We start from the raw sequence: 16,475 nt of genomic DNA on the forward strand, positions 1-16,475 counted from the left end.
GGTAAATATACAGAAAATAGGGACACAGTTAAAAAACACTTTTAACAGAAAAACCACTGTTTATCACAGGGGTGGTTTCCTTAAGTCAATTGGTTTTTTAACGCAGGGCTGCGAGCGGCGGTGGCGAGTGATGACCAGTGACATCTATTGTCTATAATAGAACTTTACAATTGCAAGTACATATGATTCGCTGGGTCAATTTAAAGAATGTCCACGGCTTTGGTATCTTCTGTCCCTATGCACTCCATAGAATACACGAGATGGCACTATGTCTTTCGTCTAAAGTAAAAATAGACACTGAAGAAATCTTAAGGACGCTTAGGTCATGGCTGTGATGGAGACACCACGATGAATATTATATGTTAAAGAGATGGCGACATAAACATAAGTCGGTTTTTCATTTTACACACTTGCTGTGTGTGGAACAATGGATGTTTTTCAATTGGACAGTTCGGGAAAGGTATGGAATAATTCTTTATGTTGTTATCGATGTAATTTGTGACAAATTTTCACATTAGTTTGATTGCACATTAAGAAATAGATAATTTCAATGATTACTACATATGATCACTTTAGAAAAACAGCTCAATTTAGAAAAAAAAAAGTTGTTTTTTTCAACCTTACCTAACCTAAGCAGATGTTATACATTTAAATCGTAATCTACGAGTAGTTACAGGTAAATCAGTTTGAAGAGACCTTTGCTTGTTTAGTGGTGTACTAGATGGATAAAAGAATTTAATATACTTAAATAATAATTTTGTTTTTGTTAGGAAGTTGAAGAATGAAACAAACGTAAAAGATCATTGTGAAATAGAATCGCAAGTATTAATATAAATGGAATTTATAAACGTCGCACCATGGAACTACCACACTCTTCGCTTCGCACCCAGTATCTTTGGGCATTTGTGGATACTGCGGACAGGTGTTTCAAACTCTTACTTTTTTTACCAATTTTTGTTTGTGAAACTTTTGACACTATCGGTGTGCACAACTGCATTAAAACACATCCTCTTTAAAATTATTTGCCTGTAAGAAGTTACTTATAACTACTAAAAAGTATTTTTAAAACCAAATCTGCTTATTAAGCGTCTCCCTAATTTCTGTATATTTACCTGATTTTTTAATAGTAATCTTAAAGATACGCTGGCGAACAACAGTTGCGTCGCTGCATCAAAATCCATATTATATGGAGGTGCGCACACGAGGTGACGCGACACTAGGGAGACTCGAATTTTCAAATGGTTGCTAACTGTCACCGCAACTAAAGTTACTTGTTTTTGTTACTTGCCTGGACTTAGACTTCAATGTATTCAATTCCCGATATGCAACAAGTATAAGAATATGTTGTTTATTGAAAGAATAACATGATTGTCAATTAAATAAATATATTACAATGATAAATGTTACATAATACAATAATTTCAAGTTGATATCAGAATGAAAAAAGGGAATGTCTAAAACTTAATATATCAACTTAAAGTAATAATATTACACAGTGCTAATGTAGGCCATTCACACCAATAACCCGAGTAAGTATGAGAGGTAAAATGCAGTATGATATATCACAACATGAACAGGCTAGAGATTGTCTTTGAGATCCTGTACATAAACGTTTTCAAGACAAAGTATTAATTAAATATGTACTTGGATATCTATGCACGAGAAGCACTTGCAAAACGCATTGATATTTCAACTGCACAACTTGACATGTAACGGATTCCATATGAATTGTTGAAAAGCATGTCCACAATTCTGCCGAGTGTTGCCAGTTTTTGCCGACTGACGTGAATCTCATCATCTGGACCTTAGTGTCTGTATAATTGAGACATTTTTACCTCTCAACCTCCAGGCACGTTTACGTAACAGGCCTTATAATTAAAAGAACACAACTTCATATTGCCACGGTCACTAAAAATGGATTTCAAATCCTCTGGAAATTTAAAAATTCACATAATTAACTAACTAATGCATCAAAAACAAATTTAATAGTTGGTTTTATATTTTTTCAGTTCTACCATAATGACATGAATATTGACTAATTGTGTTCTCGCGTTCGGCGTCAAGAGTTTATGGAAGCGGTGATAATATTGGACGAGTGAGGTTAAAGCTAGCTGGAGCAGTCCTGAACCAGTGACGAGATTAGGGAACGACAGTAATACTTCGCGGTTAATAACTTCTAATCGCTTTTTCCACTCGGCCGAGAAGGAAGCGACGAGGGCGAGACTCTTCCTTTCCTGGGCTTTTACTTGTTCTAACTGTCCCCGCTCTATCATTTGTTCTCCTTCCTTGACGAACTGCATCAATCCACCGAAATGTGGACTTAATATCTCCTCTACATATTCATTGCTCCGGGCCTGCAACTGTTCTCTGAAGCTCTCGGCTTCTTTGGAGTTGTCTCTGGTCCGCTCCATAAGCACCCCCAGTACCATGTCGTAGTTGTTTATCAGGAATATGAGCTGGTGAGCCCTCTGCGGGAATATGGCGGCCATGCGTAGTATAAAACAGTGGACTTCATCTTGAAGGGCCAGCAACAAAGAACTTAATATTTCCGACGGAAATTGTTCACTCAGACCCACTAGTGCTGCTGAAAACTCTGCGTAACGCCGGGTTATCTGAAATTTTTTCAATTATATGGTAAAAGATAAAATAAACACTTTTCCCCTTACTAATAAACTTGTTTTAAATTTTACACAACTGATAAACAACCAATAATGTATGGTAAATGGTTGTTTATCAGTTGTATAAGTTGTGTATAAAAAACATGTTTATTAGCAAAGCTATATGAAAGCAAGTTGTGCATTAACAGCTTATGCAGTGTAATAGTCTTCGAAGGTGACATTTTATTGCCCGGTTATGAGTTTGATTTTCGTACAGTGCAAAACTGCATTGTAATGGTTTTTTTTTAAATGTGATATATATATTTGCGTGTTCAGGTGTTGATTGTTAAGTTTAATGAACCTTACAAACAATGGCTAGTGGAAGTTTTACACAATGCTTTTTTTCATACAGATCCCCATGTAGAAACTATATCGGAACCAGTAGCGGCCAGTTATTAAGTGCTCCCAAGCACCTCTCTATTTTAAATTTATTTTTGTATTTAACCGTTTGGGTGCCAATTGTCGATTTTCGTCGATTCGTGTTTTAACGAAGATTGCCGATCGTCGATTTCCGTCGATTGCGTCAGTCGTGTTCTGATTCGCGCGTACGTCTGTACGTAAAATTCTCATTTTTTCGAAACACCTGGACTTCGGGATCCTCCTCCGCGTGATTCTAAACCAATATTCTTTAATAAAACACCGAAAAAATCATCGAAATCCTTGAAAATTCAAAGAATTTATGGGGTTTTAAAAAAATATATAGTTTCATAAAAAATAATGTTTTTTTGGTGGCATTTTACAAGCAACTGTATGCATTTTTTTGGCACTCAAACGGTTAAACTTTTTATCAATATTTTTAATACAAAACTAAATAAACATGCAACATTTCCACATAATATAGTTAAGTAAAACAATAACAGACAACAGTTGTCAAATAATGTCTGCCATCTTAAATTGTACGAAAATCAGTACCAAAATAGAACACATCCTTTTTTTCATCCCTTATCCAAATGAAAATATGACCCATATGTAAACTGGACAAAAAAGCACTGTGTAAACTTCCCATTAGTTAGTTGTCTTTATAAACTAATTAAAAAAAGTATAATCGTTCAACTTACATAGTGCGGTCCCATTTCTTTATTCACAAACTTTGTTGGGTCACAATCCCTCACACTTTGAATATTCAACTTAAAGACATATTCTAAACGTGGCCAAATAACTGATTGTAATGAATCCCAGTACCTGAAATCATAACATTTAAATTAGTGACGAAATTGAAATTGCATTGAAAATTTTGAATGAAGTTAAAAAAATCATTGATTTGATTTGTTTACCTATCCAAGGCTGGTACGGCTCTTTTGTGGCACATCAGTTGATATCTTAAAATTAATTGTATGCTTAAAAACAAGGCTATGCTATCGTAGCATTCCAGCACATAGGCTTCCATTGTTTTCTGTAAAATAAACATTTCAACATAAAATCAATTTGAACATGCAACAAGAATGTAGAATGTAATCATTTAGTTATAAGACGGCCTCAGTAGTCGAGGGGTAAGATTCTTGACCAAGAATCTGAAGGTCAAGGGTTCAAATCCCGGCGTGCGCAAGTAAATTTTATTTCATAATTTGTGTTGTTTCACAACTAATTAAAAATTAAATGGTGAGAGACAACCATTTAGAATTGAAATGGCATTAGCCGTCTTTGGTGACCAGATCAGAATAGATAGGTAATTTCCCACCTTCTTCCCCTCCCCAATACCTTCATCCTCACAAAATACCTCAATTGGGGATGACATAGTCTCACTGGCTTCAGACGGTTGAGAACAGTTGGGACTCTTGTGCAGTATTCACATTAAAAAAGAAAATAATGTAATAACAAAATAAATTACTTACAATCATCAAAGACAATGTTCTCCCAAGTACTCTGTCAAAGAGTTCCTGAGCCTGTGAACCTTTGACATGGAATAGTTCTGCCAAGAACAAGTATTCCCGGCATCCATTATCCACAAGCGCGTATTGGAGACTTCGGAACAATGATTCATATGGGTACTGAAATAAAATGAACATCCTATAAATAAGAACCTATATTTTTTTATTATTTACAAACCTCTTTTTATGTGTAGCAGTGGCTTTTTTCTGACAGAAAAAAGCCACTGCTACACATTATCACTTGTCAAACTGACTGTACAGAGAATAAATATAATATTATAAACTATAATCCTGACAACTATTACTTAAGTGATTTTTGGCATATCATATAGTTTGCAAAAACATTTTATGGTAAATATTTATGTGATTTTTGGAATAACTTAATGAGTAAAAACTCTAATTGTAATATTTAATTATTGAAGACAATATTAGCGATGTGACATATTTTTCTGTTACGAATTTTCATTTAAGAATCGCTAATATTGTCTTCAATAATTAATGTATATATATGACACCAATCACTCGAGTGGTTAACATGTACAATAATAACTAGTTGGTGATTAAAGGAGTAGAATGCCAAAGGCAGGGCCGGCCTTGAACCAAATGGAGCCTGGCTATAATAACCTCAGGGGTGCTGTGTTAGGTTATTATCAAATTCCTTGGCAAGTGAGTGGACTGCTCCAATTCCACCTGCACAGAACCGGCCCTGGCCAAAGGCTGTACATCATAAGAGATTGTCTTGGCTTAGGAACATTGTTTTCAAGCAGCGGAAAAGTTTTCCGGGTTATAGAGAAACAGGCAAAGTTTGATGGGATTATAATAGTCGTTGAAAGAATAGGACAGTATGAAAAAATTTGATGCATTGCAATAGACCTTGGGACAAAAACCTTCAATTTCACAAATGGATTATCTTTCAGGTGAGAATTTAAACTGAATAACATGGTTCTACTGATGTTTTTTTTCAATAATAAATCATAAATTCAGCTTTTAAGCACTGAATATTGTTAACAGATATTATGAATTAAATATGTATAAATAAATATTAATTAACTAGCTGACGGGTACCCGACGTTGCTGGGGGTTATCCTTGGGAGATAGACTAAGACCATTGCGGACTTTTCTGTAGACTATTTTAAGATATACAATTTCGTAGTACATTATTTTGATGTATCACACAAGTAAGCAATGTAAGCACCCGAAAATATTTTTTTTACGACTTGTTTCCAAAACATTGTTTTTTTCTCTACTTTCTATAATTATAATATGCATGTATTATATATATAAACCTTCCGGAATAAATTCTCTAAATGATAGTGAAAATTCTAACAAAATCCGTTGCGTAGTTTAGATGAACTAAGCACGCAAACAGACAGACGCGGATAGCAACTTTGTTCTTTTACATATTTAGAGAAAATTCAACGGTGAAATTATTTGCCGTTTTTACAAAAGATTTTACTATGAAAAGTTTTCACAAACGTCAAAGAGTAAGTGATTATAGTGCCACACAGAGGTAAAAAGCAATCTAATGGCACTTTGGGCCAATAATTTCCAGTTTTCAAACTAATTTTGTGGACTATTGCTGTTTGTACAAAAGTACCATCTATTTGACAGCAATTTGAATGACATGTGATTTTTTTATAAATATTTAACAAGAACCATTGTATGGACCCATAGACAAACTGAAAAATTTTGGTAAAACGTGGACCTTTGAGGTTTTTATCCCAATTTCTTCAATTATTACCTTATTTTTTAGTTGTGCGTGTGGTACGATGATCGGTGCTTCTAACTGCTGCGCTAACACGTCTCCTCGGTTTCCAATTGTAAACACAGTACTCTTATTCTTCAGGGTTGTTTTGTGGAAGAATCCTTTAGCAGCCGTGTCTTCCACCCCCATGAGGTCATCTTTAGTCGCTGCTTCTTCGAACTGCAGTTTATTTAGTCTCGAAGTATATGTTTTAAAATATGAAAAGTAGACTTTGCTTATAGTGTCAATGTATTCGTTGCATATTTCCTGAGCCACGTTTCTTTCATTAGCTAAGATAAATTCAAAGAAGAATTTATATTTAAGCATGGCATTTTGCGGTACGTGATAGTTTGTCATTGGTTTGCGAAATTTGTAGATTTGTTCCAAGAGGTAAGTTCGTATCTTGGCCATTGCCTTTATTTTAAGCTTTTCTAAAATGTCTTTAACGTCATTGGCTGACCGTGTTTCTTTGAAACTTTGTTCCTTTACAAAATTTATTTTTTGATTGAGACTAATCAACTGTACCATGAATTCTTTATCTGTCACAGGAATATCCATAATACCACTGAAAAGAAAGAAAAAGGCATTGGAGACTTCTAAATAACCTTTCAAATAAGAGTTACAATTTACAAATGAACATTCACTAAGTTGTGAATTCTTATTATTTACTCGTAAAATAAAAATAAAAACTCACATAATAAGTGCCTCTGAAACAGCCATATCCTCAATAAAAGACGAAAGAGGTCCCTTTAATGCTTGACGATTTGCAAGCTGTACAGACATATTAACAGACTTTTTCTGGAGAGTCATTATTTCAGTGCTTATACTTCCTAAATCGTTCTGAGAAAAAAAAAACAAAGCTGTTATTTTGAACGGTTATCAAAAATTAGTACGAGATCTCAAATGAACTGGAGTTACCTGAAATGACAAAAGCATTGTTTCCATTCTTTCAAGTATATTATCACAACTTTCAATTTGGGTATGCAAAGAGGCAATATTTTCACTTTCCTTTAAGTAGTCTTGTATGGATTTTTGCTCTGCTATCTTAAGTTCGGAGTCAATCTGTTGGGCATACTCCCTAAGGTCCGTACCAGTTCGAAGAACTTTTTGGACCTCATCGTCTTCCAAGTTTTTGTGGAGATCATCATCCATGACCTCACTATTTCCAAACATATTTAACGTTTCCTACGACACTTTGTGTACCAAATATTGTAACTGTTAGTTGTCAACCATTGAGCTGTCACTTTGACAGGCATCGACAATATACATTTACATCATTTTCTATGTTTCTATGGTTATCGCGTTCGGGACGAAATTCAAGCCATATCATTGGTCGACGAAAAATAATGGTTAGTTCGCTAGCCAATCATCTTCAAAGTTAAAAGAAATATTGAGGTTCAACAAAATCGTATCCGCTTCCCTTTACTTCTTTTCGTTCGTTGCCTGCCCGACAATGGTTGGTTCATATGTAGTTTTAACGTTTGTTTCTTGTTATCGGCGTCATCTGCCACTATTTACGATTTATCGATATCTTAAAAACTTTTAAAATATGTTTAGTTTAAATAAAGTGCTGTATTTCTACCAGTTTACCAAACCTCCGTAAACGTCAAAACTTTTGTCATGCCGTTCGTGTATATTTCGTTATGTTTTCGGCGAATCCATTAAATTGATGTAAATCTAACGTTTTCTTTTCCGTAACTCGTGGCTGACGTTGTAATTCGCTGTGACTACTCGAAACATCATCACTATGTTTGTTTATATGGTGAAAACACTTCCTAACCTCAAAACGTTTTATTCCAGTCGCTTGTCATTCCGGAGAAGTTCCAACACATTCTTCGTGTTCTCAGCACGAATATCGATGGCAAGATCAAGGTGATGTTTGCCATGACCGCCATCAAGGGTATTGGTCGGCGCTACGCAAACGTAGTGTTGAAGAAAGCCGATGTCGATCTTGACAAGAGGGCTGGTGAATGCACCGAAGAAGAGGTTAGTAACTGTCCATTGTAATTCCACTTATGACTTAAATTATATCGAATATGTCCCAATTTTTTATTATTGCGACTCGGTGTGGTTATAAAATGCGACCGCCAAATAAATGTGTTGCTGTGGCAACTTATAATTTCTTTCCATAACTGCCTGTTTGAGGTCAACTGAGGTGATCTCTTAACTTTCCTACAATTTCGTCAAAGCATTATTACGGTTAGATTTCACATACTACCGAATTGATGAGACAATAACTAAATACCAAAATGATGATCCTAATTCTTTGATAGGAATTGCCGACTGATACAAATCTGAAGCTAAATTCGATCTGATTGGACAATCAAACTTTCTATTTTTATACATTTCATATTGTTCATTCTGTTTTTGATTTATATTCTGATGAAATATGTTTTCTTTTAGGTGGACAAGATCATCACTGTGATGTCTAACCCCCGTATTTACAAGATCCCTGATTGGTTCCTTAACAGGCAAAAGGATATTGTTGATGGCAAATACACACAGGTATTAAACCTTCTTTTCCCCAAACCATTAATTTAAACTAAATCACAAATCATACTTGTAGCTCACTAGATTAGCCCCAAAGTAGATTTTATTCAAGAAACTACATTCTTTGAAAGTAACATAATAATTGCAGTTTGAGTTGTGCTCTCTTTCAATTCAATTGAAAATGTTTAAATTTCAGTATTTTGCAATTATTTTCAAGTTAAGGTGTGTTGTGCACAAAATATAGTGTCAGTTATGGCCATGTACACACAAATACACATTCAGGTCCATAAGAAAACTGAGTGTGAAAACTTACTGGGTTACAATTGATCTGTTCCACAATACTGTCAATAAATGAGATTGTGTGCTCTTGTATTTCTAAGAATTGCCAGAAAATTCTAAACAATTGTACACCCTTTAAGTTACTGTATAAAGTAGATTATTTTCGTTTCTAGAATCAATCCAATCATACCCACTCATTATCGATTATGTTTATATTATAGCTTAGAAATGACCCGTCCATCGTTGTGTTCGTCTAATGTCTGGTGTAATGATTGTGTATGTCTGTTTACTAACAATTTGTGCAGCATGTGGCCTGCTGGATACATCTTGTCCTGCAGACTGGTTAGCTTGCCCTAGATCAACGAGAGTTGGCTTGTAAGTGTCACGCAATGCCCCTATCCCACTGTGAAGTGGTGCCTCGCGGCCCCCTCCTACCGAGGGGCAGATCTCGGTCTGGCCACGGAGCAAAGGGGTCAGTGTGTGATGTGAAACTAGTTCTCGACAATATTACTAACAAAACTACCACTGATTATTTCAAAAAAAATATTTCAGTGATGTATTATTTTAAAAAACGGTTAAAAAAAAACAAGCAATATAGATTATGATATTCATTTACACCATAAAAATATTGGTAAAATTGCCTAATTCCGCCTCACCCCTAATATGCAATATTTGAGAAAAAAAATATTGTTTTAAAATTAATTACTACAAGAAACAACTATTTATATTTGGAGAGATAGTAAAAGATGCATTAACCAGTGGAATGTCCGTGGGTCTCTGGAAAACATGTGAACATTATAATATGTTTAGGTTCCACTAATATTTTTCTGTTTTATGCTCGGACCTTCAACAGGTTAAAGTTCAAATTTTCGAATTAATTTTGATGGTTAAAAAATACCCTTAAGTTATAGAAATAACCCAAACTAAGAACATATTTTGTGCATGTTTCTCATCTCCCCGACGTAAATAGTTATTTCTTGTAGTAATTAAGTTTAAATCAAATGTTATTATTTTTTATATTTGCACTTGTGTGAGGCGGAATTCGGTAACTTTAATAAAAAAAATTACTACGCGTAATGTTGCAGTAAAATACAATTCAGATTCTATATATTTTTAAATTATGTTCATTCCCTTAAATGTCTATAGAATCATCGTAATGTCAGTGATGATGTGTTTACTGTTTTGTGTCATTTAACCTAACTTATTTATGTATTTTTTTAAATTATGTCAGCGTTGTTGTTTTTTCTTTAACACAATTATGATTCTTTCTTAGCTCACCTCATCCGCACTAGACTCCAAGATGCGTGAAGATCTGGAGAGGCTGAAGAAGATCCGCGCCCACAGAGGCATCCGTCACTACTGGGGTCTGCGTGTGCGAGGTCAGCACACCAAGACCACCGGCAGGAGAGGAAGAACCGTCGGTGTCTCCAAGAAGAAGTAAACTACAATATTTGTACGATAAATTAAGGAAAATACAAAAAAAAATTACACCATACTGAGATTCTTTTTATTTAACCCAATTATTAAGTATTCCTTATTCTGCATAAATTCTATGGAACATTCAAAGAGTTCTCTTGTGGTTTTAACCTGGAGCTCATTCCTATATGCTTCAATTTATTCCTGTTTGTGGTTTTGCACTGAACATCTGAATCGCTTGTCTTCTCTAATGTTATTTTGATGGAATCGAGCATTTTATCATTCATGGTGTGATAACATAATATGGTTATTAATTTGTTTGATTTCCATCAAAATGCGAGAATATTTTTTAATTGTGTGTGTGACTTTCATGCACTCCGTAATCAAGATTATTACACACGAGGAATATGTGGGCTTGGCCTATCTCACACTATCGCTTGCCATGCAATCCCATATAGAATATATCTAGGATTATGTGGTAACGCACACAAATATTTATATCCCTTGTTTGTAACAAGAAACAAGGTCTACTGTTAGCTGTTGCTACCGGCTGCATATAGTGAAATCTAAAAAAAATACTACAATTCTGCCAAATGGAATGAAGGATTTTAATAGAACACAAAACTTTGGTTTAAGGCTGTCAATATGTATGTTTATGTATCAAGATATGTAAATTGTCTATCTGTTAGCAATGAAAAACAATCTAACCTCATTACGAGTGATAGACAATCTTAGTATCACTCTGATGAGAACTGAATACATAGCCATATCTTTCTCTCCACTCCTGACTCCATTCAATCTCAATTGGGTTGCCATAATCACACTGGCTTCGGACAAGTGGGACTCTTGTCAGCTGCTCATATTTATATAACGGGTTAAATTAAAGTGTTGGACACTTTTGGAAGTTCGTGTATTATTTACACTTTGAAAATCGCGGGTGATATCAAGAGATGCGTATTCGTCAGAGATTGCGTCGAGAAGAGACTGCCCACCAAGGGTAGAGAACCTAGCTACCCTTCCACCCGGTCCAGTGTGGCCACCCTCAGCATATTATGAATCTTCCCAGTGTTTCCGGCGTCGGTTGTTGCTTTTACATTTATATTAACCTCCCCCATACTAATGATTAAAAAATTCCGCATGTTCTGAAGGGGTACCCCTGCTTGTATTTGTATAAATTGTAATACATAGTTCATTTCGATTCGCATGTTCCCAACCATCTGGTCTTGTGAAGAATGTAACCGAAGCCTGTCGGTCGCCTGAAAAATCACTCCAGGGCTTTTTACACAGTGGGGCATCTTATTAAATAAATTTAATTTGTGAACAAATGCAATACTAAGGACGGGTTGTTTCGGAGAATCTGAACAATTCATAAAATTTCAACGTTCATTTTCAAGTTCTGTGAAAGATTTTTTCAAGTTCTGTTTTTATTTCAGTTTTGTCAAGCAACTAGCCTACAACGATATAAAAACAGAACTTGAATAAGTCTTTCACAGAACCCGAAAATGAACGTTGTAATTTGATGAATTGTTCAAATTCTCCGAAACAACCCGTCCTAACTGTACTTTGTTTCTCATTTATTTGACAAACATTTGAATAAATTTACAAAGAATGCATTTTTAACATAACGGTGATAATTTCTTACCATCGATTTTACCCTTGCAAATATTCTTTAGAATAATAAAATCACACTGACAAATTTGTGAAAAACGGTTAAGATACATGTTGCGGATGTGAATGGTATAAGCAGGATTGCGCGAGGAATACTTGAGTTTGGTCAGGAGCTAGAATAATAGAAGACGTATGTATGAGGCGTTGTATGAATATTTGTAAAGCAAGGTGTGTGTGCCAAGACAAGGTTGTGTGGCAGTCTATCCTCTGCCTACACCTAAAAAATATTTACACATAAAACACATTCACGGCGTACAGAATTTTATTTTTATTTATTTTTTTTTTTTTTTTAATTCTTTTTTTGTTTTATTGTTTAACTTATAACATTGTTACATTGTACATAAAATTAGGTAATAGTGAAAAACATATGTTATTGAAATTCTACTCCAATGAAGAGTGCTAGCTCTTGAGCTTGGCGTAGGAGTTATTTCACAATTATTTCATGTTTATATCAGTAATTAACATAATACAGTACAATAAATATAAACTTAAAAGAGGATTGCGACGTTAATTTTGGTTGTAACATGAATTGAAGTTATAACATTTGAAAGGTGATATTAAATTTTTTTAAAGATAAATTTGACCTTTTTTTTGAATAAAATAAAATCTGGTATTTTTTTCACTTCTTCGGGAAGACTATTAAAATATCTTATGCCTTTGTAAATGTAATTATTGTGCATTTGTTGAGTTGAAAATAGAGGAATTTGGATGTTAAAATTATGCCTTAAGGATGAGTTAAATTTAAGTTTTTTTATTACAGTTTCTTTATATATTTGTAATATTGCATCTTTTTTATATAGGTCTTCAATTTTTGGTACTTCGAAAATTTTGAACAATGATGCTGAAGAGAATGTTGGTTGTTTTTTCAAAATTACTTTAATAATTACTTTTTGTACCACTTTTACAGAGCTTAAAAATTTTTCATATGCACCTCCCCACCCAGAATATTACAAGAACTTATTCCTACGCACTAACTTCTGTTTTAAAATTTACATTTAAAAAAAAATTATTATTTGTTTTTGGGGTGTTATGCCGTGTTGCACTAACTCCTTCTTTAGCCAACGTTTTGGACAAAGTTACAGTGTCCATCATCATGGCACATCTGCCCATCTGAGTTAGCGCAACACGGCATAACACCCCAAAAACAAATAATAAAAATACTTTTGGCCGTGAAAATCCTAAATCATATTTTACATTTAAGAAACTCAGAAACAAATAATAAAAATACTTTGACCATGAAAATCCTAAATCATATTTTACATTTAAGAAACTCAAACTCATGTGTACTCTCCAAAAAGCTAGAAACTGACCGACTCTGCCTATTATTATAGGCCAGTTACTTGATAGAACTGAAATAATAACAGAACTTGAATAGAAGTTTCACAGTCCTGTGAAATTTGATGAATTGTTCAAATTCTCTGAAACAACCTGTCCTTAATTAATTATTTAAAAAAAATGGAAATGGCATTTTAAAGGTACTTACCTAATATCTTACTAATGTCTTCAGCTTTGTCTTTGTTTTTATCAAAAACAAGTAATTTGTCCATTATACATATCTACATACTGGATTTGAGGCGGTCAATGAGCGTTGTGTGCTTGCATCACCTAGTCCCGCATCAGTATGGTACTTAGTAGGTTAATAAACGAGTATGGACGCACCCTACGTGAGGTTCTCTACCAAACTGAAGAAGCCAATGTCCGCTAATATGCTGATCCATAGAATTCACCAGCGGCTGCCTATCACCTGGGTGAAGGAATTTCCAGTGCTGACACACAGGTGAGATCGAGAGAAGGCATTGAAGTTTAAACACATCAGCGGTAGTGCTGGGATTGGTGATAGTTACTCAGAGGCGGCTCTAGGGATCCAGGCGTTGTAGGTTATTTGAAAAAAATGTATGACTATATCTGATATTAGAAAAATGCCCATATATTATTATCTATATCAATTTGTAGGTAGGTACGTCATGAGACCGCTACTCAAAATAATATTATGTTAAGGCGATGCACTACGTCGTGTAATATTTTAAATCGAGCCGCTATCAATAACAGCCCATTACATAGCGATAAGGTTTAAATTCCCGCTTAACACCATCTGCCTGTTTTGATTTATGCAAGAAAAAAAAAGACCAAAAAGTGCCTTTTATTTTATTTTGTGGATGTTCAGGCATAAATATTTAATTTATTTTCGATCATTTTATAATAAACTTAATTTGCCACATTATACAATAAAATCATAACCGAAAATGGGTTCGTAAGTAGTAGATTTTGAACTTTAAAGCAGTTTTCATAGGCCTTATACATTATATTTTTCTGGGCTTATAAAAAGACTTATCTAAAAAATACTCGATTATTTCAAAGGCCAAGATGTATTCTACTTGCAGTATTTAATTAAAGCATCTGAAACATTTCTAGGCGACCAAATTTTCAAACCAAAAACACATTATTTTGCATTACTGCGTACGGCATCGCCTTAAAGTAAATTGGAAATAACTACACAATCCATGTACTTACGGTAAATTATTTTAAATAGGATACGTTTTAATGTAGTTGTGCACAACATTAAAGAAAATAAAATAAGTGTTTAAAACGCCGGTCCGCAGTATCCAAAGATACTGGTTGCGAAGCTAAGAGTATGGTGGTTCCGTGCGGCGCAGAGATGCGATGTTTATCAATTCCATTTAAATTTAGAATTACGATTCTATTTGACAGTGATCTTTTACGTTTCTTGTTTTGTTTTATTCTTTGGCTTCAATCTACATCGATAACAAAATAAAGAATTATTCCAAACCTTTCCCGAACTGTCCAATTGAAAAACAACGATTGTTCCACACATGACAAGCGTTTAAAATGAAAAACCGGCATATTTTTATGTTACCATCTCTTTAAAACAGTGGTGCCCAACTGGTATTGCTCCAAGGTCTATGTTGAAAATCCCGATACACCACGCAGGCACCGCAGAGTTAATAAAAAAACATAAGTGATATAAAGGAAACTACATTATACAATTACTCCGCTTTTTATTTATTATGTTAACACTTACTGCACTTCAAACAGAATAGACCGGAACAGCAAAAAACTAATGCGATACTTGGCTGTCCATATTTTCAGAAAGCTTCTTAAAGTGTGGTTGGTAATCTTCTGTGCAACCCAAAATCATACAATTTTTGACGTGTTCGTTAGTTAACATACTTCTGTATTTGGTTTTAATTACTTTTAGTTGAGAAAAAGCACGCTCATATAGATATGTTGACCCAAAAAATGCTTTAACGATGAGAGCACAGTTACTCACATTTTTGTATTTAACAGGGTCCATGAGAGTGAACACTTCGACGCTTCAATTGTCTGTGCTATTAAAGATGATATCACTGCGAAGTGTAATAATTTCTAATTCAGCTTTCGCTTTGTTAACGAAGCAATGGGTTTCCATCAACGAAGCTAGTTGTGAAACATCGCTTTCGATAAATGGATTTTTGACAAAAATAAACTAAGGTGTGATTATTTAGCTATTGATTATTTAATTTATTTCACCAATATTGTTCACGGGCGCCTAGAAAACAGGCCGCGAGCTACCAGGTGCCCTCGAGCTACCGGTTGGGCACCACTGCTTTAAAACGGTGACCGGATAAATCATCAAAATGATAATTCATCACATCTTTAAAAAGTTATATAAATTCATGGAAAGCGATGAAACAAAAACTTTATTAACTGGGTTAAGTAGATTAGGTTAAGTTAGGTTTAAATTTTTTTTATTTTTCATCGTTTCTATTGACTTTATATCACTTTTTAAAAGAGTGTTGAATTGTCACTGTGTTGAGTTATCATGGAACCCTTTAAAACTTATAATATTTATCGTGCCGTCTCCCTCACGACCATGACCTAAGTTTTCTTCGGTACCTAATTTTTACTTAGATGAAAGACATAGTGCCATCTCGTTTATTCTACGGGGCGCATAGGGACAGAAGATGCCAAAGCCGGGGACATTCTTTAAATTGGCCCAGCGAATCATATGGACATGTGAAACAAAGATTCTATTAGAGACAATAGATGTCACTGCTCATCGCCGCCGCAGCTCGCAGCTTTGCTATTTCGCGGTACATTTCAAATAAATTAAGAATAAGACCAGTTGTTTTGATGAACATAATTTATTATTATTGTTGTGTTATAATTTTGGGGGATCAAACGCCAATTGACCTAAGGGAAGAACAGCCCCTGTAGTTACTAAATAAGGTGTATTTTAGTTCATATTAGTTGTTATTAAGAACTAGCGCAGACCTGTGAAAAATCACAGATAGTCTTAAAATAGGCAATAAAATATTTTCTGTTAAAAATATTATACTATGGATAGATACTTTA

General features: G+C 34.4%; 2 protein-coding genes across 2 annotated transcripts; one reads left to right on the top strand and one right to left on the bottom strand.

Annotated features, from left to right (window-relative positions):
* Positions 1 to 1,292: 1,292 nt before the first annotated feature.
* Vps52 (vacuolar protein sorting 52) lies at positions 1,293 to 7,525 on the bottom strand. Its single transcript, XM_089630900.1, has 7 exons — positions 7,188 to 7,525; positions 6,964 to 7,109; positions 6,267 to 6,834; positions 4,490 to 4,645; positions 3,932 to 4,050; positions 3,716 to 3,839; positions 1,293 to 2,612 (listed from the first exon to the last, which is right to left on the bottom strand). The coding sequence occupies exons 1-7, from the start codon at positions 7,440 to 7,442 to the stop codon at positions 1,983 to 1,985; spliced, it is 1,998 nt and encodes a 665-aa protein (XP_089487026.1). The 5' UTR covers positions 7,443 to 7,525; the 3' UTR covers positions 1,293 to 1,982.
* Positions 7,526 to 7,614: 89 nt separating this feature from the next.
* Positions 7,615 to 10,533, top strand: RpS18 (ribosomal protein S18). Its single transcript, XM_089630901.1, has 4 exons — positions 7,615 to 7,725; positions 8,070 to 8,255; positions 8,673 to 8,774; positions 10,312 to 10,533. Exons 1-4 carry the CDS (start codon positions 7,723 to 7,725, stop codon positions 10,477 to 10,479), a joined length of 459 nt encoding a protein of 152 aa, XP_089487027.1. The 5' UTR covers positions 7,615 to 7,722; the 3' UTR covers positions 10,480 to 10,533.
* Positions 10,534 to 16,475: the final 5,942 nt, after the last annotated feature.

The sequence above is a fragment of the Hesperophylax consimilis genome, chromosome 4, assembly GCF_061612785.1.
Source record: "Hesperophylax consimilis isolate HC1 chromosome 4, BYU_Hcon_1.0, whole genome shotgun sequence".
Lineage (NCBI taxonomy): Eukaryota > Metazoa > Arthropoda > Insecta > Trichoptera > Limnephilidae > Hesperophylax > Hesperophylax consimilis.